Here is a 23,627-nt window from a genome sequence, read left to right as displayed (position 1 = left end):
GTCGTGTCCTTGCCCTGTTTTAGAACTATATATTTGTTAATTTGTTTACGACTCTGTAATATTTAATAGATACTTTATTTTTTTCTCATAATCATAAAATTTGGCTTTATATAAACAATTATGTTTTATTGGCTCTTCGTTATATATTTTTACATTTTTGGAGTTAATTTTTTTGTTACCTGATGATAATAAATCATTTTTACTTTACTGCATTTTTTTAACCCAGGCCAACGTTTTGGAGATTACTTAATTGAAAAAGTTTGGTGTTGTATGAAGAAAATAGATTATTTTCTATATTTCTAAGTGCGAAATTAATTATGTAGAATATGCCATATGTAGCTCAGTGTATAATAGTTTTGGTTTGGTTTAAATCGGTTAAGTACAAAAAGAGTAGTGATTTTTGTCCCGTATTCCCATATACTCGAAGCACTGTGCGACGCCTCGAACACGGTCAATATAGCATTATTTATTAGCTCTGCTATATTCAAATTAAATCAATTCAAAGCAGTTTTATTACAATTTGGAAATTTAAAAAAATTGAACACTAATTAACTTTTTATCATAAATAAATACACTTTTCTGGTAATCGGAGTGTCTTGCAGTTTTTTTTTAAAACCGATACCCATGCGACTCAGTGTACAACCCGTGTAAAGACAAAATATTAGAAATAACAGTGTGTGTGCATTATAACCTAAAATAACTTAAAATATAATAAGTAAAGTGAAGAAATCAGAACCACAGGAGGGTAAAGAGGCAAGACTAAAACTGACATAATTAAAATATTAAGAATTTAGCTTTAAAGAAGCGTAAAGCAGGAATTAGCTAAGCAGGTCTATCACCATATAACTGCCTCTCGAAATACCATATAACTGCATCAAGCCACTACCAAAAATGTTTGAGAATTTCGAATGGTTGACATTCGAAAAAATACGATCGATATGATCTCACTAACTTAAATTTTCCAGTAATAAATTCTGTCGACATGCCTTTTATCCAGTTCACCCTGTCCTGTTCACACTGTCTGTAACGAAACTTTTTGAAAAGTTTGTCTTGAATATTTTTTCAATTTGTCAAAAAATATAAGTTTTGAACAGCACGGGCTTTATAAGGGAAGGTCTATTGATACCAATAGACCAAAACATGGACAGACTCAGGTTGATGGTGTCTACACGGATTTCAGTAAGGCATTTGATAAGATAAGTCATAATGTTATTGATTACTGGACAAATAATAGTCCTTTCCTTAATATTAAAAAATGTTAGAGTAGTACTTTTTGAGGAAATATTAATATTTTTAATTTTAATTATAAAATATACAATATTTGCCTTCCTAAAGTTGATCATATACGAGCCATTAAATGTCTATTCGATACATTTATTCTTGGAAGACAAATTTTGGTTCCTTTCTTTTAAAACGAAATTTAGTGATTATCACATTGATTTAGTTCAAAAACATTTTAATTTAATTAAATTTTTTAATAGGCGCATATATAGGATGTTTTATTAATATTGCGTCAAAGTTGAGGGACGTGTTCCTTGAACGAGAAATCAAGCAAACTTACTTTTTTTGATAAATTTGATACCCCTGTTGATATTTTTCTGAAAATCGGTGCTTAGCATCCATAGTGTTTTTCCTATACACAATTTAAATTTTTATATTCGCCACTGGCGTTTATGCGGACTTGATATTTTTTTAAAAGAAACGGGTGCTTCACTGGTTTTTTTAAATAAAAATTATTTTTTAATTCTTTATTTCCTTTAGAGCATACCTGGTCTCTTGATAATTTTTCACCCAATGCACGGTTTTCGCATAAAAAAATAAAAACCATTATTTTGGATAGCCATAACGCCTAAATCTGATTATCTTAATCCAATTAAAAGTGTCTATTTTCAGCATGTTTTGCCGATAAAACGTTAGAATAATGCCTCAAATTTTTCGAAAAAATATAACAATATATTAATATTCCTCAAGCTCATAATATACATATAAATAAAACATATATATATATATATATATACATATAAATAACCTCAGATTTAATGAAACTTTTTTAATTTCTTTTAAAAAGACAAATTCTCCGTTATGTAAAATAGCAAAAAGCAGCAGTAAATATTATAAGAATTCGGATTTCTTTAGTATGTTTCCAAACTCTTAAAAATACTTTGAAAAGAACACTAGAATATTTTTTTAAAATAACTTAAATTACTTGTTAGTTACACGCTTCTGTATATATTGGGACTTAAAGTGAAACAATTGTAAATATTCATTAGATTAATATTTTGTGGATACCATTTTGGGTTTTTTTTTACTGTTGTATCCCCTGTATTATAACCAATAAAAAAAATCGTTTAAAAAAAAAAACTTCTTAGGTTCCCAGTGACATTTTAAGGGGCACCGGACCTTTAAAGACCGTCCACTCCTTCCTGTTCCTCTACTCGGACATTAAGCACCTGGACCACATTTACTCCAAGTTCCTCGAGTACCTTGAGGGCCACAAAAAGGTCCAAGGACTCTCTCAAACCGATAAGAAGTCAGCCCAAGCGGTACCCATAGAGACCGAGGATATGGTTTATGACATATTGAACCCGAACACGGGAGCATACGACACCGTCCTGAAGATCTACAACTTGACGTTCGGAGAGGAAAATATGGCTTTGAAAATTATCGATGTAAGTATATACCTACTTATTGGCTCAATATGCAGGGTGTCAATTTGAAAAATTTCAATGTAAATATCTCTGAAAATAAAAAAAAAGTTAGAAAAGTGGAATTTGGTATAAATGGTATACAGATAAGGAGAGCTACAACTACCATAATTTGGTTATAGGGTGAGTCACTCCTTGGAGCAATTGGACAGCATTATTTTGATTGTTTTTGTAATGGGTTGATCTCTGCACACTTTTGTGAGTTTAGTTGTTGCCAATCTTCTCTTTATTTCCTCTGAAAAGCCTCGATCTTTGGTCTTGTTTTTAGTAAGGGATTATTTAACGATCGATGATCATTATAGTAAATAGATATTCTGTGGGGTAAAGTTTTGGCTTGTTGTATATAGTTTTTAAAATGTACACATGTACAGGGTGTCCCATTTGCGGTTTTCGCGACACTGCGCTACTTTTTCGTAAAACTAAAGATGCTGTTAACAACATTTTCTAAGCCCTTTTTTTAAGATACAGGGCATTTTTGAAATTTTTGCATTTTGGGACCTCCCTCGCATCTCCGTTATTTTTATAGTATTTGTAAAAGTAAAAACTCATTCTTATAGATTTTTTCGTAGAATCCAGTGGTGTAGATAGCTATACTATAGCCAAAATATGGTGCTTGTTCCCCCTACCTGTATACTAAATTGCGCTTCTCTAACTCTTTTCCTTTCAGAGATATTGGCATTGAAACTTTTCAAATTGACACCCTATATGTATTTTATTCTGGCATTCATGTCATTTTTAGTATTTAGCCAAGAACCCTTGCGAGTACACTCAGTCCCCGCAGCAAGTTTTTTACAATCTATACAACGTGATCGCCCTCAATGGACTCAAGAGCTACGCGCTCTCGCAATTCGCTTACATGACCAACGCCATCAGAGACGAAGGTACTAACTGATACTTACAACAATTTTGATTTATTTCAAACCTAAAACTAACCATTCAAGGCAACTACACCGCCCAGTCCAATAAAATTAGGGAGGAATTCGCGCACAGGGTAAACCAAACCATGTCGGTGTTCAGAGGCGCCATGATAATGATGCCCAGGGACTTGTGGAAGTGTGACGCGACCCATTACGTCAGAGGTGCTACCGACGAGTAATTGTGACAAATTGACCTGTTCACGCTCTTTTTTTCTAGGGAAAACTTACGACGAGTTCACCAGGCTGCTGCAGGGTCACATTCAAAACGAAGTGGACATGAATAATCAGGGGACTTGCACGGAAAACTGTGCCCGGTACTCGGTGAGCACCAGCACCGGGTGCTACGACGGTGACAGCAAGTACTGCCGCGAAATGGAGAGGTGCGGCGGGAAGTTGCTGAACTGTCGGTTTGTCGAGAGCCATATGGAGATTTGTCCTTCGGTGAGTTTTTGATAAACCATTAAAATCTCAGGTCCTATTGGCTAAATGAAAACATTCTTAGAGGAGTAAGTTGTAGATTTATTCGTGCTCTACAAGAATGATTCTATTGATTTTTTGAGTAGAGTCAACCATTTTCAAGATATTTGGGTATCCAGAAGAAATTGGCCTTCATGGGTCTACTTAAGGCAAATTCACTAAATACTATTGATCAAATCAGAAAATACCTTAGAAGATAAATATAATAATGCATAATGATTCATGATTTCCAATATATAAAAGTATCAAGAAAAAATTAACCTAATACGCCTTTGTCCTTACGAGTAGTAACAATGGCTTTTCCATTTTTCCATGTATCTTCGAAATTATTTAAGATATCTGTGTAATTTCTTTTGGACGTTGTTGAGTGCTCTTGATAGATGAATTCTATATAAACATTGTGGTGCTAGCTAAAAAATTGGCTTCACTAGAGCAATTTTTATTTCATGGTAATTTCTTCGATCAAGTTTTTGTGAGCATTAGTTTAAAACTTTTTGGGGTACTTACAAGGGGTTACTACTGCTAGAAAGGGTGTTTTCCAATGAATATTTTTATATATGAACCATTTTTGTAGCTCTAATACTTTCGGAGCTATAGCGAGTTTTACCCACCAGGACCTAGGGCTCGCTAAATTTGAAGTTTTACATTTTTTCATTATTCCTGGACGTTTTCCCATATAACTTCCAAGCTATTTAAGATATTCTCGTAATTCTTTAAGGATAGTATATAGGGCACTCTATAAATGAATTCTGTGTAAAAAAATAGTTTCTAGCTGAAAAATTGGCTTTACTAGAGCAATTTTTATTTCATGGTAATTTCTTCGATCAAGTTTTTGTGAGCATTAGTTTAAAACTTTTTGAGATACTTACAAGGGGTTACTACTGCAAGAAAGGGTGTTTTCCAATGAATATTTTCATATATGAACCATTTTTGTAGCTCCAATACGTTCGGAGCTATAGCGAGTTTTACCCACCAAGACCTAGGACTCGCTAAATTGAAGTTTTACATTTTTTCATTATTCCTGGACGTTTTCCCATATAACTTCCAAGCTATTTAAGATACTCTCAAAATTTTTTCAGGATAGTATATAGGGCACTCTATAGATGAATTCTGTGTAAAAAAATTGTTTCTAGCTGAAAAATTGGCTTCACTAGAGCAATTTTTATTTCATGGCAATTTATTTCATTAAGTTTTTGTGACCAATAGTTTAAAACTTTTTGAGGTAATTACAAGGGCTTGTTACTGCAAGAAAGGGTGTTTTCTAAGGAATATTTTCATATATGAACCATTTTTGTAGCTCTAATACTTTCTGAGTTATAGCGAGTTTTACCCACCAAGACCTAGGGCCCGCTAAATTTGAAGCTTTACATTTTTTTATTATTCCTGGACGTTTTCTCGTATAACTTCCAAGCTCTTTAAGATATTCTCAAAATTTTTTCAGGATAGTATATAGGGCACTCTATAGATGAATTCTGTGTAAAAAAATTGTTTCTAGCTGAAAAATTGGCTTCACTAAAGCAATTTTGGTTTCATAGTAATTTATTCCATTAAGTTTTTATGTCCAATAGTTTAAAACCTTTTGAGGTACTTACAAGGGGTTGTTACTGCAAGAAAGGGTTTTTTCTAAGGAGTATTTTCATATATGAACCATTTTTGTAGCTCGAATACTTACTGAGCTATAGTAAGTTTCACCCACCAAGACCTAGGGCTCGCTAAATTGAAGTTTTACATTTTTTCATTATTCCTGGACGTTTTCCCATATAACTTCCAAGCTATTTAAGATATTCTCAAAATTTTTTCAGGATAGTATATAGGGCACTCTGTAGATCAATTCTGTGTAAAAAAAATGTTTCTAGCTGAAAAATTGGCTTCACTAGAGCAATTTTGATTTCATGGAAATTTATTCCATTAAGTTTTTGTGACCAATAGTTTAAAACTTTTTGGGGTACTTACAAGGGGTTGTTACTGCAAGAAAGGGTGTTTTCCAATGAATATTTTCATATATGAACCATTTTTGTAGCTCTAATACTTTCGGAGCTATAGTGAGTTTTACCCACCAAGACCTAGGGCTCGCTAAATTTGAAATTTTACATTTTTTCATTATTCCTGGACGTTTTCCCATATAACTTCCAAACTATTTAAGATATTCTCGTAATTCTTTTAAGATAGTATATAGGGTACTCTATAAATGAATTCCGTGTAAAAAAATAGTTTCTAGCTGAAAAATTGGCTTCACTAGAGCAATTTTTATTTCATGGTAATTTCTTCGATCAAGTTTTTGTGAGCATTAGATTAAAACTTTTTGAGATACTTACAAGGGGTTACTACTGCTAGAAAGGGTGTTTTCCAATTAATATTTTCATATATGAACCATTTTTGTAGCTCGAATACTTACTGAGCTATAGCGAGTTTTACCCACCAAGACCTAGGGCTCGCTAAATTGAAGTTTTACATTTTTTCATTATTCCTGGACGTTTTCCCATATAACTTCCAAGCTATTTAAGATATTCCCGTAATTCTTTTAGGATAGTATGTAGGGCACTCTATAAATGAATTTTGTGTAAAAAAATTGTTTCTAGCTGAAAAATTGGCTTCACTAGAGCAGTTTTGATTTTATGGCAATTCATTCCATTAAGTTTTTGTGACCAATAGTTTAAAACTTTTTGAGGTAATTACAAGGGCTTGTTACTGCAAGAAATATTGTTTTCCAATGAATATTTTTATATATGAACCATTTTAGTAGCCCTAATACTTTCGGAGCTATAGCGACTTTTACCCACCAAGAACTAGGTAGGGCTCGCCAAATTTGGAGTTTAACATTTTTTCATAATTCCTGGACGTTTTCCCATATAACTTCCAAGCTATTTAAGATATTTTCGTAATTCTTTTAGGATAGTATATAGGGCACTCTATAAATGAATTCCGTGTAAAAAAATAGTTTCTAGCTGAAAAATTGGCTTCACTAGAGCAATTTTTATTTCATGGTAATTTCTTCGATCAAGTTTTTGTGAGCATTAGTTTAAAACTTTTTGGGGTACTTACAAGGGGTTACTACTGCTAGAAAGGGTGTTTTCCATTGAATGTTTTCATATATGAACCATTTTTGTAGCTCTAATACTTTCGGAGCTATAGTGAGTTTTACCCACCAAGACCTAGAGCTCGCTAAATTTGAAGTTTTACATTTTTTCATTATCCCTGGACATTTTCCCATGTAACTTCCAAGCTATTTAAGATATTCTCGTAATTCTTTCAGGTTAATAAATAGAGCACTCTATGGATGAATTCCATTAGAAAAATTCGTTTCTAACTGGAAAATTGGTTTCACTAAGGCAATTTTGGTTTCATGGTAATTTATTCCATTAAGTGTCTATGACCAATAGTTTAAAACTTTTTGGGGTACTTACAAGGGGTTACTACTACTAGAAAAGGTGTTTTCCAATTAATATTTTCATATATGAACCATTTTTGTAGCTCGAATACTTACTGAGCTATAGCGAGTTTTACCCACCAAGACCTAGGGCTCGCTAAATTGAAGTTTTACATTTTTTCATTATTCCTGGACGTTTTCCCATATAACTTCCAAGCTATTTAAGATATTCCCGTAATTCTTTTAGGATAGTATATAGGGCACTCTATAAATGAATTCTGTGTAAAAAAATAGTTTCTAGCTGAAAAATTGGCTTTACTAGAGCAATTTTTATTTCATGGTAATTTCTTCGATCAAGTTTTTGTGAGCATTAGTTTAAAACTTTTTGAGATACTTACAAGGGGTTACTACTGCAAGAAAGGGTGTTTTCCAATGAATATTTTCATATATGAACCATTTTTGTAGCTCCAATACGTTCGGAGCTATAGCGAGTTTTACCCACCAAGACCTAGGACTCGCTAAATTGAAGTTTTACATTTTTTCATTATTCGTGGACGTTTTCCCATATAACTTCCAAGCTATTTAAGATACTCTCAAAATTTTTTCAGGATAGTATATAGGGCACTCTATAGATGAATTCTGTGTAAAAAAATTGTTTCTAGCTGAAAAATTGGCTTCACTAGAGCAATTTTTATTTCATGGTAATTTCTTAGATCAAGTTTTTGTGACCAATAGTTTAAAACTTTTTGGGGTACTTACAAGGGGTTACTACTGCTAGAAAGGGTGTTTTCCAATTAATATTTTCATATATGAACCATTTTTGTAGCTCGAATACTTACTGAGCTATAGCGAGTTTTAGCCACCAAGACCTAGGGCTCCCTAAATTTGAATTTTTACATTTTTTCATTATTCCTGGACGTTTTCCCATATAACTTCCAAACTATTTAAGATATTCTCAAAATTTTTTCAGGATAGTATATAGGGCACTCTGTAGATCAATTCTGTGTAAAAAAAAATGTTTCTAGCTGAAAAATTGGCTTCACTAGAGCAATTTTGATTTCATGGAAATTTATTCCATTAAGTTTTTGTGACCAATAGTTTAAAACTTTTTGGGGTACTTACAAGGGGTTGTTACTGCAAGAAAGGGTTTTTTCTAAGGAATATTTTCATATATGAACCATTTTTGTAGCTCTAATACTTTCGGAGCTATAGCGACTTTTACCCACCAAGAACTAGGTAGGGCTCGCCAAATTTGGAGTTTAACATTTTTTCATAATTCCTGGACGTTTTCCCATATAACTTCCAAGCTATTTAAGATATTTTCGTAATTCTTTTAGGATAGTATATAGGGCACTCTATAAATGAATTCCGTGTAAAAAAATAGTTTCTAGCTGAAAAATTGGCTTCACTAGAGCAATTTTTATTTCATGGTAATTTCTTCGATCAAGTTTTTGTGAGCATTAGTTTAAAACTTTTTGGGGTACTTACAAGGGGTTACTACTGCTAGAAAGGGTGTTTTCCATTGAATGTTTTCATATATGAACCATTTTTGTAGCTCTAATACTTTCGGAGCTATAGTGAGTTTTACCCACCAAGACCTAGAGCTCGCTAAATTTGAAGTTTTACATTTTTTCATTATCCCTGGACATTTTCCCATGTAACTTCCAAGCTATTTAAGATATTCTCGTAATTCTTTCAGGTTAATAAATAGAGCACTCTATGGATGAATTCCATTAGAAAAATTCGTTTCTAACTGGAAAATTGGTTTCACTAAGGCAATTTTGGTTTCATGGTAATTTATTCCATTAAGTGTCTATGACCAATAGTTTAAAACTTTTTGGGGTACTTACAAGGGGTTACTACTACTAGAAAAGGTGTTTTCCAATTAATATTTTCATATATGAACCATTTTTGTAGCTCGAATACTTACTGAGCTATAGCGAGTTTTACCCACCAAGACCTAGGGCTCGCTAAATTGAAGTTTTACATTTTTTCATTATTCCTGGACGTTTTCCCATATAACTTCCAAGCTATTTAAGATATTCCCGTAATTCTTTTAGGATAGTATATAGGGCACTCTATAAATGAATTCTGTGTAAAAAAATAGTTTCTAGCTGAAAAATTGGCTTTACTAGAGCAATTTTTATTTCATGGTAATTTCTTCGATCAAGTTTTTGTGAGCATTAGTTTAAAACTTTTTGAGATACTTACAAGGGGTTACTACTGCAAGAAAGGGTGTTTTCCAATGAATATTTTCATATATGAACCATTTTTGTAGCTCCAATACGTTCGGAGCTATAGCGAGTTTTACCCACCAAGACCTAGGACTCGCTAAATTGAAGTTTTACATTTTTTCATTATTCGTGGACGTTTTCCCATATAACTTCCAAGCTATTTAAGATACTCTCAAAATTTTTTCAGGATAGTATATAGGGCACTCTATAGATGAATTCTGTGTAAAAAAATTGTTTCTAGCTGAAAAATTGGCTTCACTAGAGCAATTTTTATTTCATGGTAATTTCTTAGATCAAGTTTTTGTGACCAATAGTTTAAAACTTTTTGGGGTACTTACAAGGGGTTACTACTGCTAGAAAGGGTGTTTTCCAATTAATATTTTCATATATGAACCATTTTTGTAGCTCGAATACTTACTGAGCTATAGCGAGTTTTAGCCACCAAGACCTAGGGCTCCCTAAATTTGAATTTTTACATTTTTTCATTATTCCTGGACGTTTTCCCATATAACTTCCAAACTATTTAAGATATTCTCAAAATTTTTTCAGGATAGTATATAGGGCACTCTGTAGATCAATTCTGTGTAAAAAAAAATGTTTCTAGCTGAAAAATTGGCTTCACTAGAGCAATTTTGATTTCATGGAAATTTATTCCATTAAGTTTTTGTGACCAATAGTTTAAAACTTTTTGGGGTACTTACAAGGGGTTGTTACTGCAAGAAAGGGTTTTTTCTAAGGAATATTTTCATATATGAACCATTTTTGTAGCTCTAATACTTTCGGAGCTATAGCGACTTTTACCCACCAAGAACTAGGTAGGGCTCGCCAAATTTGGAGTTTAACATTTTTTCATAATTCCTGGACGTTTTCCCATATAACTTCCAAGCTATTTAAGATATTTTCGTAATTCTTTTAGGATAGTATATAGGGCACTCTATAAATGAATTCCGTGTAAAAAAATAGTTTCTAGCTGAAAAATTGGCTTCACTAGAGCAATTTTTATTTCATGGTAATTTCTTCGATCAAGTTTTTGTGAGCATTAGTTTAAAACTTTTTGGGGTACTTACAAGGGGTTACTACTGCTAGAAAGGGTGTTTTCCATTGAATGTTTTCATATATGAACCATTTTTGTAGCTCTAATACTTTCGGAGCTATAGTGAGTTTTACCCACCAAGACCTAGAGCTCGCTAAATTTGAAGTTTTACATTTTTTCATTATCCCTGGACATTTTCCCATGTAACTTCCAAGCTATTTAAGATATTCTCGTAATTCTTTCAGGTTAATAAATAGAGCACTCTATGGATGAATTCCATTAGAAAAATTCGTTTCTAACTGGAAAATTGGTTTCACTAAGGCAATTTTGGTTTCATGGTAATTTATTCCATTAAGTGTCTATGACCAATAGTTTAAAACTTTTTGGGGTACTTACAAGGGGTTACTACTACTAGAAAAGGTGTTTTCCAATTAATATTTTCATATATGAACCATTTTTGTAGCTCGAATACTTACTGAGCTATAGCGAGTTTTACCCACCAAGACCTAGGGCTCGCTAAATTGAAGTTTTACATTTTTTCATTATTCCTGGACGTTTTCCCATATAACTTCCAAGCTATTTAAGATATTCCCGTAATTCTTTTAGGATAGTATATAGGGCACTCTATAAATGAATTCTGTGTAAAAAAATAGTTTCTAGCTGAAAAATTGGCTTTACTAGAGCAATTTTTATTTCATGGTAATTTCTTCGATCAAGTTTTTGTGAGCATTAGTTTAAAACTTTTTGAGATACTTACAAGGGGTTACTACTGCAAGAAAGGGTGTTTTCCAATGAATATTTTCATATATGAACCATTTTTGTAGCTCCAATACGTTCGGAGCTATAGCGAGTTTTACCCACCAAGACCTAGGACTCGCTAAATTGAAGTTTTACATTTTTTCATTATTCGTGGACGTTTTCCCATATAACTTCCAAGCTATTTAAGATACTCTCAAAATTTTTTCAGGATAGTATATAGGGCACTCTATAGATGAATTCTGTGTAAAAAAATTGTTTCTAGCTGAAAAATTGGCTTCACTAGAGCAATTTTTATTTCATGGTAATTTCTTAGATCAAGTTTTTGTGACCAATAGTTTAAAACTTTTTGGGGTACTTACAAGGGGTTACTACTGCTAGAAAGGGTGTTTTCCAATTAATATTTTCATATATGAACCATTTTTGTAGCTCGAATACTTACTGAGCTATAGCGAGTTTTAGCCACCAAGACCTAGGGCTCCCTAAATTTGAATTTTTACATTTTTTCATTATTCCTGGACGTTTTCCCATATAACTTCCAAACTATTTAAGATATTCTCAAAATTTTTTCAGGATAGTATATAGGGCACTCTGTAGATCAATTCTGTGTAAAAAAAAATGTTTCTAGCTGAAAAATTGGCTTCACTAGAGCAATTTTGATTTCATGGAAATTTATTCCATTAAGTTTTTGTGACCAATAGTTTAAAACTTTTTGGGGTACTTACAAGGGGTTGTTACTGCAAGAAAGGGTTTTTTCTAAGGAATATTTTCATATATGAACCATTTTTGTAGCTCTAATACTTACTGAGCTATAGCGAGTTTTACCCGCAAAGACCTAGTGCTCGTTAAATTTGAAGTTTTTGGAATAAATTGAGAGTTTTAAAAATTTTGTATAAATCCTGGACATTCTTTCTCATAACTTCCAAACTATTTAAGATATTCTTGTAATTCTTTTAGGTTAGGATAGAGGGCACTCTATACATGAATTCTATGCGAAAAACTAATTTCTACCTGAAAAATAGCGCAGTTTTGGTTCCATGGAAATTTCTTTCTACTTAGTTTCTTGAGGATCAGTTCAAAACTTTTTAAGTTACTTACAAGCGGTTTTTACTCAAAGAAAGGCTGTTTTCTAGCAAATAGTTTCTAATTAATATAAATAAGTTAATTAATAGTATTCCTAATAGTTTCATAGGAATTAACTTTCATAAGTTTACTCAGGACAAATCCTCAAATATCTTGTTTATCGTTGGTCAAACGAAAAAAAACTTAGAGGTCAAAGTTGTAGATCCTTTCGTGCTCTACAATAAACATTCTATTCATATTTTATCTAGAGTCAGCCACTTTTAAGATATTTGAGTATCAAAGACCTTAATGGGTCTACTCGAGACAAATCCTCAAATATCTTGTTTATCATTGGTCAAATGAAAAAAACCCTAGAGGTCAAACATGAGGACTGTTTTTTATTCCCTCCAAAATTGAGGGTCAAGGCCAAAAAAAACCTTCGACGACAAACTCGTAGATCAGATTAAGCTCTACCAACAAGCGTTTTTCATGTAAGTTCCTATATAACTTGTGAGATATGAAAACAAAATTATAGACATGAGTTCTGCCTTAAATGCTTGTTTTATTTCAGAAATACCCTTCAAGAAGATACGAGTACATAAAATACGAAAGCGGTAAGACGTTCGGTAAGAACCAATATTGCCATAAAAAGCCCATAAACAGCTGGTACAGGTGGTTCGTGCATTGCTCCTACTGTTTCTGCCTCTGTGACGAGGAATCCAGCAAATCCGACAGATTTTTCAACTTAAGGCCCGTCCTAGCGAACGTCCGAGACAACCGGTGAGTCAAGACGCAACTCCTTTATCCAAAATTGGAAAAAAAAATTTATAATTTCAGGGTTGTAACCGGGATAAAATTCATAAAAGTCAACCGGGTGATGCACTTGCAAATCCAAGAAGGAAAACTGCTGCCGTACGGTTACATCGACAACCGGACGGTCCATTGGGTGCCAGTGGACAGCTACAAAATTACCGATCCGGGGGTATATAACGACCAAGACTTTTTCAAGATGAATTTTAATAGACGATCTTTGGCTTTGGACGACGTTCAAACCCAGATGAAGGATGATTATGTGGTTACAGGTTAGACCATTGATATATTTTCGGAAGGGGTTGTTCAGTTTATTTAGAAAATAAAATAAATCCAAAATGTTGAAGCGAAAGCATATTAGCTCGATTATAGAACTTTAAGAGGCAATAACTACGTTTACAACGGGCGGATCTATTAGGTCCATGGATCAGGAATGTCAGTTAAAGTGAGTTTAGACGAAGAGTTATACGGCATAACCTCTAAATGTTTAAAAGTGTTGTTGTTGTCGAAGATAATAAAAATAAACTAATAATTTCTTTTTCAAGGCTTAAGCTTGTCTTCTGTATTTTCTTCTTTATTTCGTAAGTTAACATCCAATAAAATGTCAAACTTGTCATTTTGGTACTTCAAAATAGGTCCTAGGTGTGTTTACACCGGAAAAAATTAAATTTAATCTACCTTGTTTGGGAAGCATCAAATATTACATATTACATCAAATATTAACGCATATCAAATTTTAGTGCGCTGCCGTTTACACCGAAAAAATAGCCCTCGTGACACCTTTTGATCCAAGTATTAAAGATTGAGTCGTAAACGTAGCTAATTTCTAAGTTATTCTGCTGCTAAAGTTAATCAAATAAACAGTTATATCATTTCAATATTAATTCTATTTTTGAATATTTAATTGTTCTGATCAAGTAGATCACGAAAATACCGGGTTATAAGTGAATCCGAGCAGAACTACGAAATCGAGTATTTTTTAGGCCAAAAATGGGCTCCAAAAATGCGATATCTCAGCTAATCTAAAAGCTACGACCTTGCGGATGGTCTCGTTGGATTCAGAAGGACGAAACTAAGGCAAAACCGTTGGAATTTTCCCGATAGCTCCCATAGAAGCCGAGATATCGGCCTTCAAAGTTTGGGTTTTTTCGTTTTTTGGGTATACCCCCCGTATCGATTTTTATCAGAATTTTTTTTTTTTCGAATTCGAACTAACTATACCAGCGGATTGTTCTCATCAAGTAGATCACAAAAATACCGGGTTATAAGGGAATCCGAGCAGAACTAAGAAATCGAGTATTTTTTCGACCTCGTTTTTTAGGCCAAAAATGGGCTCCAAAAATGCGATATCTCAGCTAATATAGAAGCTTCGACCTTGCGGATGGACTCGTTGGATTCAGAAGAACGAAACTAAGACAAAACCGTTGGAATTTTCCCGATATCTCCCATAGAAGCCGAGATATCGGCCTTCAAAGTTTGGGTTTTTTCATTTTTCGGGTATACCCCCCCGTATCGATTTTTTTCAGAAAATTATTTTTTTTCGAATTCGAACTAACTATACCAGCGGATTGTTCTCATCAAGTAGATCACAAAAATACCGGGTTATAAGGGAATCCGAGCAGAACTAAGAAATCGAGTATTTTTTCAACCTCGTTTTTGAGGCCAAAAATGGGCATCAAAAATGCCATATCTCGGCTATCGTAAAAGCTACGACCTTGCGGATGGTCTCGTTGGATTCAAAAGAACGAAACTAAGACAAAACCGTTGGAATTTTCCCGATAGCTCCCATAGAAGCCGAGATATCGGCCTTCAAAGTTTGGGTTTTTTCGTTTTTCGGGTATACCCCCCCGTATCGATTTTTTTCAGAAAATTATTTTTTTTCGAATTCGAACTAACTATACCAGCGGATTGTTCTCATCAAGTAGATCACAAAAATACCGGGTTATAAGAGAATCCGAGCAGAACTAAGAAATCGAGTATTTTTTTGACCTCGTTTTTGAGGCCAAAAATGGGCTCCAAAAATGCCATATCTCGGCTATCGTAAAAGCTACGACCTTGCGGATGGTCTCGTTGGATTCAGAACGACGAAACTAAGACAAAACCGTTGGAATTTTCCCGATAGCTCCTATAGAAGCCGAGATATCGGCCTTCAAAGTTTGGGTTTTTCGTTTTTTGGGTATACCCCCCCGTATCGATTTTTTTCAGAAAATTATTTTCTTTCGAATTCGAACTAACTATACCAGCGGATTGTTCTCATCAAGTAGATCACAAAAATACCGGGTTATAAGAGAATCCGAGCAGAACTAAGAAATCGAGTATTTTTTCGACCTCGTTTTTGAGGCCAAAAATGGGCATCAAAAATGCTATATCTCGGCTATCGTAAAAGCTACGACCTTGCGGATGGTCTCGTTGGATTCAAAAGAACGAAACTAAGACAAAACCGTTGGAATTTTCCCGATAGCTCCCATAGAAGCCGAGATATCGGCCTTCAAAGTTTGGGTTTTTTCGTTTTTCGGGTATACCCCCCCGTATCGATTTTTTTCAGAAATTTTTTTTTTTCGAATTCAAACTAACTATACCAGCGGATTGTTCTCATCAAGTAGATCACAAAAATACCGGGTTATAAGGGAATCCGAGCAGAACTAAGAAATCGAGTATTTTTTCAACCTCGTTTTTGAGGCCAAAAATGGGCTCCAAAAATGCCATATCTCGGCTATCGTAAAAGCTACGACCTTGCGGATGGTCTCGTTGGATTCAAAAGAACGAAACAAAGACAAAACCGTTGGAATTTTCCCGATATCTCCCATAGAAGCCAAGATATCGGCCTTCAAAGTTTGGGTTTTTTCATTTTTCGGGTATACCCCCCCGTATCGATTTTTTTCAGAAAATTATTTTTTTTCGAATTCGAACTAACTATACCAGCGGATTGTTCTCATCAAGTAGATCACAAAAATACCGGGTTATAAGAGAATCCGAGCAGAACTAAGAAATCGAGTATTTTTTCAACCTCGTTTTTGAGGCCAAAAATGGGCTCCAAAAATGCCATATCTCGGCTATCGTAAAAGCTACGACCTTGCGGATGGTCTCGTTGGATTCAAAAGAACGAAACAAAGACAAAACCGTTGGAATTTTCCCGATATCTCCCATAGAAGCCAAGATATCGGCCTTCAAAGTTTGGGTTTTTTCGTTTTTCGGGTATACCCCCCCGTATCGATTTTTTTCAGAAATTTTTTTTTTTCGAATTCAAACTAACTATACCAGCGGATTGTTCTCATCAAGTAGATCACAAAAATACCGGGTTATAAGGGAATCCGAGCAGAACTAAGAAATCGAGTATTTTTTCAACCTCGTTTTTGAGGCCAAAAATGGGCTCCAAAAATGCCATATCTCGGCTATCGTAAAAGCTACGACCTTGCGGATGGTCTCGTTGGATTCAAAAGAACGAAACAAAGACAAAACCGTTGGAATTTTCCCGATAGCTCCCATAGAAGCCGAGATATCGGCCTTCAAAGTTTGGGTTTTTCGTTTTTCGGGTATACCCCCCCGTATCGATTTTTTTCAGAAATTTTTTTTTTTCGAATTCAAACTAACTATACCAGCGGATTGTTCTCATCAAGTAGATCACAAAAATACCGGGTTATAAGGGAATCCGAGCAGAACTAAGAAATCGAGTATTTTTTCAACCTCGTTTTTGAGGCCAAAAATGGGCTCCAAAAATGCCATATCTCGGCTATCGTAAAAGCTACGACCTTGCGGATGGTCTCGTTGGATTCAAAAGAACGAAACTAAGACAAAACCGTTGGAATTTTCCCGATAGCTCCCATAGAAGCCGAGATATCGGCCTTCAAAGTTTGGGTTTTTTCGTTTTTCGGGTATACCCCCCCGTATCGATTTTTTTCAGAAAATTATTTTTTTTCGAATTCGAACTAACTATACCAGCGGATTGTTCTCATCAAGTAGATCACAAAAATACCGGGTTATAAGAGAATCCGAGCAGAACTAAGAAATCGAGTATTTTTTTGACCTCGTTTTTGAGGCCAAAAATGGGCATCAAAAATGCCATATCTCGGCTATCGTAAAAGCTACGACCTTGCGGATGGTCTCGTTGGATTCAAAAGAACGAAACTAAGACAAAACAGTTGGAATTTTCCCGATAGCTCCCATAGAAGCCGAGATATCGGCCTTCAAAGTTTGGGTTTTTCGTTTTTTGGGTATACCCCCCCGTATCGATTTTTTTCAGAAAATTATTTTTTTTTCGAATTCGAACTAACTATACCAGCGGATTGTTCTCATCAAGTAGATCACAAAAATACCGGGTTATAAGAGAATCCGAGCAGAACTAAGAAATCGAGTATTTTTTCGACCTCGTTTTTGAGGCCAAAAATGGGCATCAAAAATGCCATATCTCGGCTATCGTAAAAGCTACGACCTTGCGGATGGTCTCGTTGGATTCAAAAGAACGAAACTAAGACAAAACCGTTGGAATTTTCCCGATAGCTCCCATAGAAGCCGAGATATCGGCCTTCAAAGTTTGGGTTTTTCGTTTTTTGGGTATACCCCCCCGTATCGATTTTTTTCAGAAAATTATTTTTTTTTCGAATTCGAACTAACTATACCAGCGGATTGTTCTCATCAAGTAGATCACAAAAATACCGGGTTATAAGAGAATCCGAGCAGAACTAAGAAATCGAGTATTTTTTCGACCTCGTTTTTGAGGCCAAAAATGGGCATCAAAAATGCCATATCTCGGCTATCGTAAAAGCTACGACCTTGCGGATGGTCTCGTTGGATTCAAAAGAACGAAACTAAGACAAAACCGTTGGAATTTTCCCGATAGCTCCCATAGAAGCCGAGATATCGGCCTTCAAAGTTTGGGTTTTTTCGTTTTTTGGGTATACCCCCCCGTATCGATTTTTTTCAGAAAATTATTTTTTTTCGAATTCGAACTAACTATACCAGCGGATTGTTCTCATCAAGTAGATCACAAAAATACCGGGTTATAAGAGAATCCGAGCAGAACTAAGAAATCGAGTATTTTTTCGACCTCGTTTTTGAGGCCAAAAATGGGCTCCAAAAATGCCATATCTCGGCTATCGTAAAAGCTACGACCTTGCGGATGGTCTCGTTGGATTCAAAAGAACGAAACAAAGACAAAACCGTTGGAATTTTCCCGATAGCTCCCATAGAAGCCGAGATATCGGCCTTCAAAGTTTGGGTTTTTTCGTTTTTCGGGTATACTCCCCCGTATCGATTTTTTTCAGAAATTTTTTTTTTTCGAATTCAAACTAACTATACCAGCGGATTGTTCTCATCAAGTAGATCACAAAAATACCGGGTTATAAGAGAATCCGAGCAGAACTAAGAAATCGAGTATTTTTTTGACCTCGTTTTTGAGGCCAAAAATGGGCATCAAAAATGCCATATCTCGGCTATCGTAAAAGCTACGACCTTGCGGATGGTCTCGTTGGATTCAAAAGAACGAAACTAAGACAAAACCGTTGAAATTTTCCCGATAGCTCCCATAGAAGCCGAGATATCGGCCTTCAAAGTTTGGGTTTTTTCGTTTTTCGGGTATACCCCCCCGTATCGATTTTTTTCAGAATTTTTTTTTTTTCGAATTCAAACTAACTATACCAGCGGATTGTTCTCATCAAGTAGATCACAAAAATACCGGGTTATAAGAGAATCCGAGCAGAACTAAGAAATCGAGTATTTTTTTGACCTCGTTTTTGAGGCCAAAAATGGGCTCCAAAAATGCCATATCTCGGCTATCGTAAAAGCTACGACCTTGCGGATGGTCTCGTTGGATTCAGAACGACGAAACTAAGACAAAACCGTTGGAATTTTCCCGATAGCTCCTATAGAAGCCGAGATATCGGCCTTCAAAGTTTGGGTTTTTCGTTTTTTGGGTATACCCCCCCGTATCGATTTTTTTCAGAAATTTTTTTTTTCGAATTCAAACTAACTATACCAGCGGATTGTTCTCATCAAGTAGATCACAAAAATACCGGGTTATAAGGGAATCCGAGCAGAACTAAGAAATCGAGTATTTTTTCAACCTCGTTTTTGAGGCCAAAAATGGGCTCCAAAAATGCCATATCTCGGCTATCGTAAAAGCTACGACCTTGCGGATGGTCTCGTTGGATTCAAAAGAACGAAACAAAGACAAAACCGTTGGAATTTTCCCGATAGCTCCCATAGAAGCCGAGATATCGGCCTTCAAAGTTTGGGTTTTTTCGTTTTTCGGGTATACCCCCCCGTATCGATTTTTTTCAGAAAATTATTTTTTTTCGAATTCGAACTAACTATACCAGCGGATTGTTCTCATCAAGTAGATCACAAAAATACCGGGTTATAAGAGAATCCGAGCAGAACTAAGAAATCGAGTATTTTTTTGACCTCGTTTTTGAGGCCAAAAATGGGCATCAAAAATGCCATATCTCGGCTATCGTAAAAGCTACGACCTTGCGGATGGTCTCGTTGGATTCAAAAGAACGAAACAAAGACAAAACCGTTGGAATTTTCCCGATAGCTCCCATAGAAGCCGAGATATCGGCCTTCAAAGTTTGGGTTTTTTCGTTTTTCGGGTATACCCCCCCGTATCGATTTTTTTCAGAAATTTTTTTTTTTTCGAATTCAAACTAACTATACCAGCGGATTGTTCTCATCAAGTAGATCACAAAAATACCGGGTTATAAGAGAATCCGAGCAGAACTAAGAAATCGAGTATTTTTTTGACCTCGTTTTTGAGGCCAAAAATGGGCATCAAAAATGCCATATCTCGGCTATCGTAAAAGCTACGACCTTGCGGATGGTCTCGTTGGATTCAAAAGAACGAAACTAAGACAAAACCGTTGGAATTTTCCCGATAGCTCCCATAGAAGCCGAGATATCGGCCTTCAAAGTTTGGGTTTTTTCGTTTTTCGGGTATACCCCCCCGTATCGATTTTTTTCAGAAATTTTTTTTTTTCGAATTCAAACTAACTATACCAGCGGATTGTTCTCATCAAGTAGATCACAAAAATACCGGGTTATAAGAGAATCCGAGCAGAACTAAGAAATCGAGTATTTTTTTGACCTCGTTTTTGAGGCCAAAAATGGGCATCAAAAATGCCATATCTCGGCTATCGTAAAAGCTACGACCTTGCGGATGGTCTCGTTGGATTCAAAAGAACGAAACTAAGACAAAACCGTTGGAATTTTCCCGATAGCTCCCATAGAAGCCGAGATATCGGCCTTCAAAGTTTGGGTTTTTCGTTTTTTGGGTATACCCCCCCGTATCGATTTTTTTCAGAAAATTATTTTTTTTCGAATTCGAACTAACTATACCAGCGGATTGTTCTCATCAAGTAGATCACAAAAATACCGGGTTATAAGAGAATCCGAGCAGAACTAAGAAATCGAGTATTTTTTCGACCTCGTTTTTGAGGCCAAAAATGGGCATCAAAAATGCCATATCTCGGCTATCGTAAAAGCTACGACCTTGCGGATGGTCTCGTTGGATTCAAAAGAACGAAACAAAGACAAAACCGTTGGAATTTTCCCGATAGCTCCCATAGAAGCCGAGATATCGGCCTTCAAAGTTTGGGTTTTTTCGTTTTTCGGGTATACCCCCCCGTATCGATTTTTTTCAGAAAATTATTTTTTTTCGAATTCGAACTAACTATACCAGCGGATTGTTCTCATCAAGTAGATCACAAAAATACCGGGTTATAAGAGAATCCGAGCAGAACTAAGAAATCGAGTATTTTTTCGACCTCGTTTTTGAGGCCAAAAATGGGCATCAAAAATGCCATATCTCGGCTATCGTAAAAGCTACGACCTTGCGGATGGTCTCGTTGGATTCAAAAGAACGAAACTAAGACAAAACCGTTGGAATTTTCCCGATAGCTCCCATAGAAGCCGAGATATCGGCCTTCAAAGTTTGGGTTTTTTCGTTTTTTGGGTATACCCCCCCGTATCGATTTTTTTCAGAAAATTATTTTTTTTCGAATTCGAACTAACTATACCAGCGGATTGTTCTCATCAAGTAGATCACAAAAATACCGGGTTATAAGAGAATCCGAGCAGAACTAAGAAATCGAGTATTTTTTCGACCTCGTTTTTGAGGCCAAAAATGGGCATCAAAAATGCCATATCTCGGCTATCGTAAAAGCTACGACCTTGCGGATGGTCTCGTTGGATTCAAAAGAACGAAACAAAGACAAAACCGTTGGAATTTTCCCGATAGCTCCCATAGAAGCCGAGATATCGGCCTTCAAAGTTTGGGTTTTTTCGTTTTTCGGGTATACCCCCCCGTATCGATTTTTTTCAGAAAATTATTTTTTTTCGAATTCGAACTAACTATACCAGCGGATTGTTCTCATCAAGTAGATCACAAAAATACCGGGTTATAAGAGAATCCGAGCAGAACTAAGAAATCGAGTATTTTTTCGACCTCGTTTTTGAGGCCAAAAATGGGCATCAAAAATGCCATATCTCGGCTATCGTAAAAGCTACGACCTTGCGGATGGTCTCGTTGGATTCAAAAGAACGAAACAAAGACAAAACCGTTGGAATTTTCCCGATAGCTCCCATAGAAGCCGAGATATCGGCCTTCAAAGTTTGGGTTTTTTCGTTTTTTGGGTATACCCCCCCGTATCGATTTTTTTCAGAAAATTATTTTTTTTCGAATTCGAACTAACTATACCAGCGGATTGTTCTCATCAAGTAGATCACAAAAATACCGGGTTATAAGAGAATCCGAGCAGAACTAAGAAATCGAGTATTTTTTCGACCTCGTTTTTGAGGCCAAAAATGGGCTCCAAAAATGCCATATCTCGGCTATCGTAAAAGCTACGACCTTGCGGATGGTCTCGTTGGATTCAGAACGACGAAACTAAGACAAAACCGTTGGAATTTTCCCGATAGCTCCCATAGAAGCCGAGATATCGGCCTTCAAAGTTTGGGTTTTTTCGTTTTTCGGGTATACCCCCCCGTATCGATTTTTTTCAGAAATTTTTTTTTTTCGAATTCAAACTAACTATACCAGCGGATTGTTCTCATCAAGAAGATCACAAAAATACCGGGTTATAAGGGAATCCGAGCAGAACTAAGAAATCGAGTATTTTTTCAACCTCGTTTTTGAGGCCAAAAATGGGCTCCAAAAATGCCATATCTCGGCTATCGTAAAAGCTACGACCTTGCGGATGGTCTCGTTGGATTCAAAAGAACGAAACAAAGACAAAACCGTTGGAATTTTCCCGATAGCTCCCATAGAAGCCGAGATATCGGCCTTCCAAGTTTGAGTTTTTTTCGTTTTTCGAGTATATCGATTTTTTCCAGAAATTTTTTTTTTTTTAATACGAACTAACTATACCAGCGGATTGTTTTCATCAAGTAGAATAGAAATATCTAGTTTCAGCAAGATGGTGCGCCTCCCCATTTTGCAAGACCTGTTCGAAACTATCTGGATACTATTTTTCCAGGCAGATGCATTGGCAGGAAAGGACCTTTTGAATGGCCACCAAGATCGCCCGATTTGACTCCGCTGGATTTTTTCCTATGGGGATATTCGAAATCCAAAGTAAATCACATATTTCTCCAGAATGCTTAAGAAACCTTCAAAATAAATTTGTAGTGCCTTTAAGGCGTTGCCAAATAGTAAATGGTTTACATTTTGAACACTTATCAAGGAAACAGATTTAAAAGAACCCTCTTTAAGTTTATGAAATACGTTTTCTTTCACGCCCTGTATCTTAAAAATAATCGGATAAAGGTATGGCATGAGATACATCGAAATGTTTGGAATTTTGTGGAGAATCCAAAAATATAATAGCATGTAGGGTGCCCCACTTAAAATAAGAAAGTTGGTGTTAGCCTCGCTTACATGGCACACTCTGTATAAAACTTTTTATTGAAAAAAATACGCAACTTACAATCCCAATTGACGTGTCCGAATACGTCCCTATTTATTTATTATCGAATTTATTCCAAGTTACAGTTACTCGCACTTATGTTACACCTTGTATATGAACGTCTCTTGTAGCCCCAAGGGTTTCGGAACTAAAATCGATTTTGCACGCAATAATCCCTGATTCAAGACAACTTAAATACGACAGGTTTCTCTAGACCCTATAATCCCTTTTTTAGGTGTCAGATTAGTCCACACGAACGACAAACTAAGACTGCAAGTCCGCTACAACAAATTCAACTGGACCAGCGGACTATTGTCCCAAAACGACCAAATGGACGTGCACTTGCTCACCGGAGGCAGGTAAGGGTTGT

At 35.5% G+C, this 23,627-nt stretch overlaps 1 protein-coding gene and 1 long non-coding RNA gene across 3 annotated transcripts in view; one reads left to right on the top strand and one right to left on the bottom strand.

Moving 5' to 3' along the window:
- The window catches only part of LOC126747077 (uncharacterized), a 57,195-nt gene that overhangs the window by 31,895 nt on the left and 1,673 nt on the right, over nucleotides 1-23,627 (top strand). The window contains exons 12-18 of the mRNA XM_050455572.1: nucleotides 2,370-2,669; nucleotides 3,445-3,586; nucleotides 3,647-3,784; nucleotides 3,840-4,063; nucleotides 13,123-13,331; nucleotides 13,389-13,633; nucleotides 23,493-23,616. Coding sequence (XP_050311529.1) covers nucleotides 2,370-2,669; nucleotides 3,445-3,586; nucleotides 3,647-3,784; nucleotides 3,840-4,063; nucleotides 13,123-13,331; nucleotides 13,389-13,633; nucleotides 23,493-23,616 — 1,382 coding nt within the window. The remainder of the gene's footprint in view (nucleotides 1-2,369; nucleotides 2,670-3,444; nucleotides 3,587-3,646; nucleotides 3,785-3,839; nucleotides 4,064-13,122; nucleotides 13,332-13,388; nucleotides 13,634-23,492; nucleotides 23,617-23,627) is intronic.
- LOC126746823 (uncharacterized) lies at nucleotides 14,803-21,873 on the bottom strand. Of its 2 annotated transcripts, XR_007663991.1 has the most exons (5): nucleotides 21,119-21,873; nucleotides 18,810-19,083; nucleotides 17,791-18,470; nucleotides 15,690-16,093; nucleotides 14,803-15,010 (listed from the first exon to the last, which is right to left on the bottom strand). It is a non-coding gene; the product is annotated as an uncharacterized LOC126746823 (long non-coding RNA). The 2 variants fall into 2 exon arrangements; XR_007663992.1 differs by lacking the exons at nucleotides 18,810-19,083; nucleotides 21,119-21,873 and adding an exon at nucleotides 20,166-20,610.

This window comes from Anthonomus grandis, chromosome 18, assembly GCF_022605725.1.
Source record: "Anthonomus grandis grandis chromosome 18, icAntGran1.3, whole genome shotgun sequence".
Classification (NCBI taxonomy): Eukaryota; Metazoa; Arthropoda; class Insecta; order Coleoptera; family Curculionidae; genus Anthonomus; species Anthonomus grandis.
Note: the sequence above shows the minus strand (reverse complement) of the source record. Positions and strands in the feature narration are given on the sequence as shown.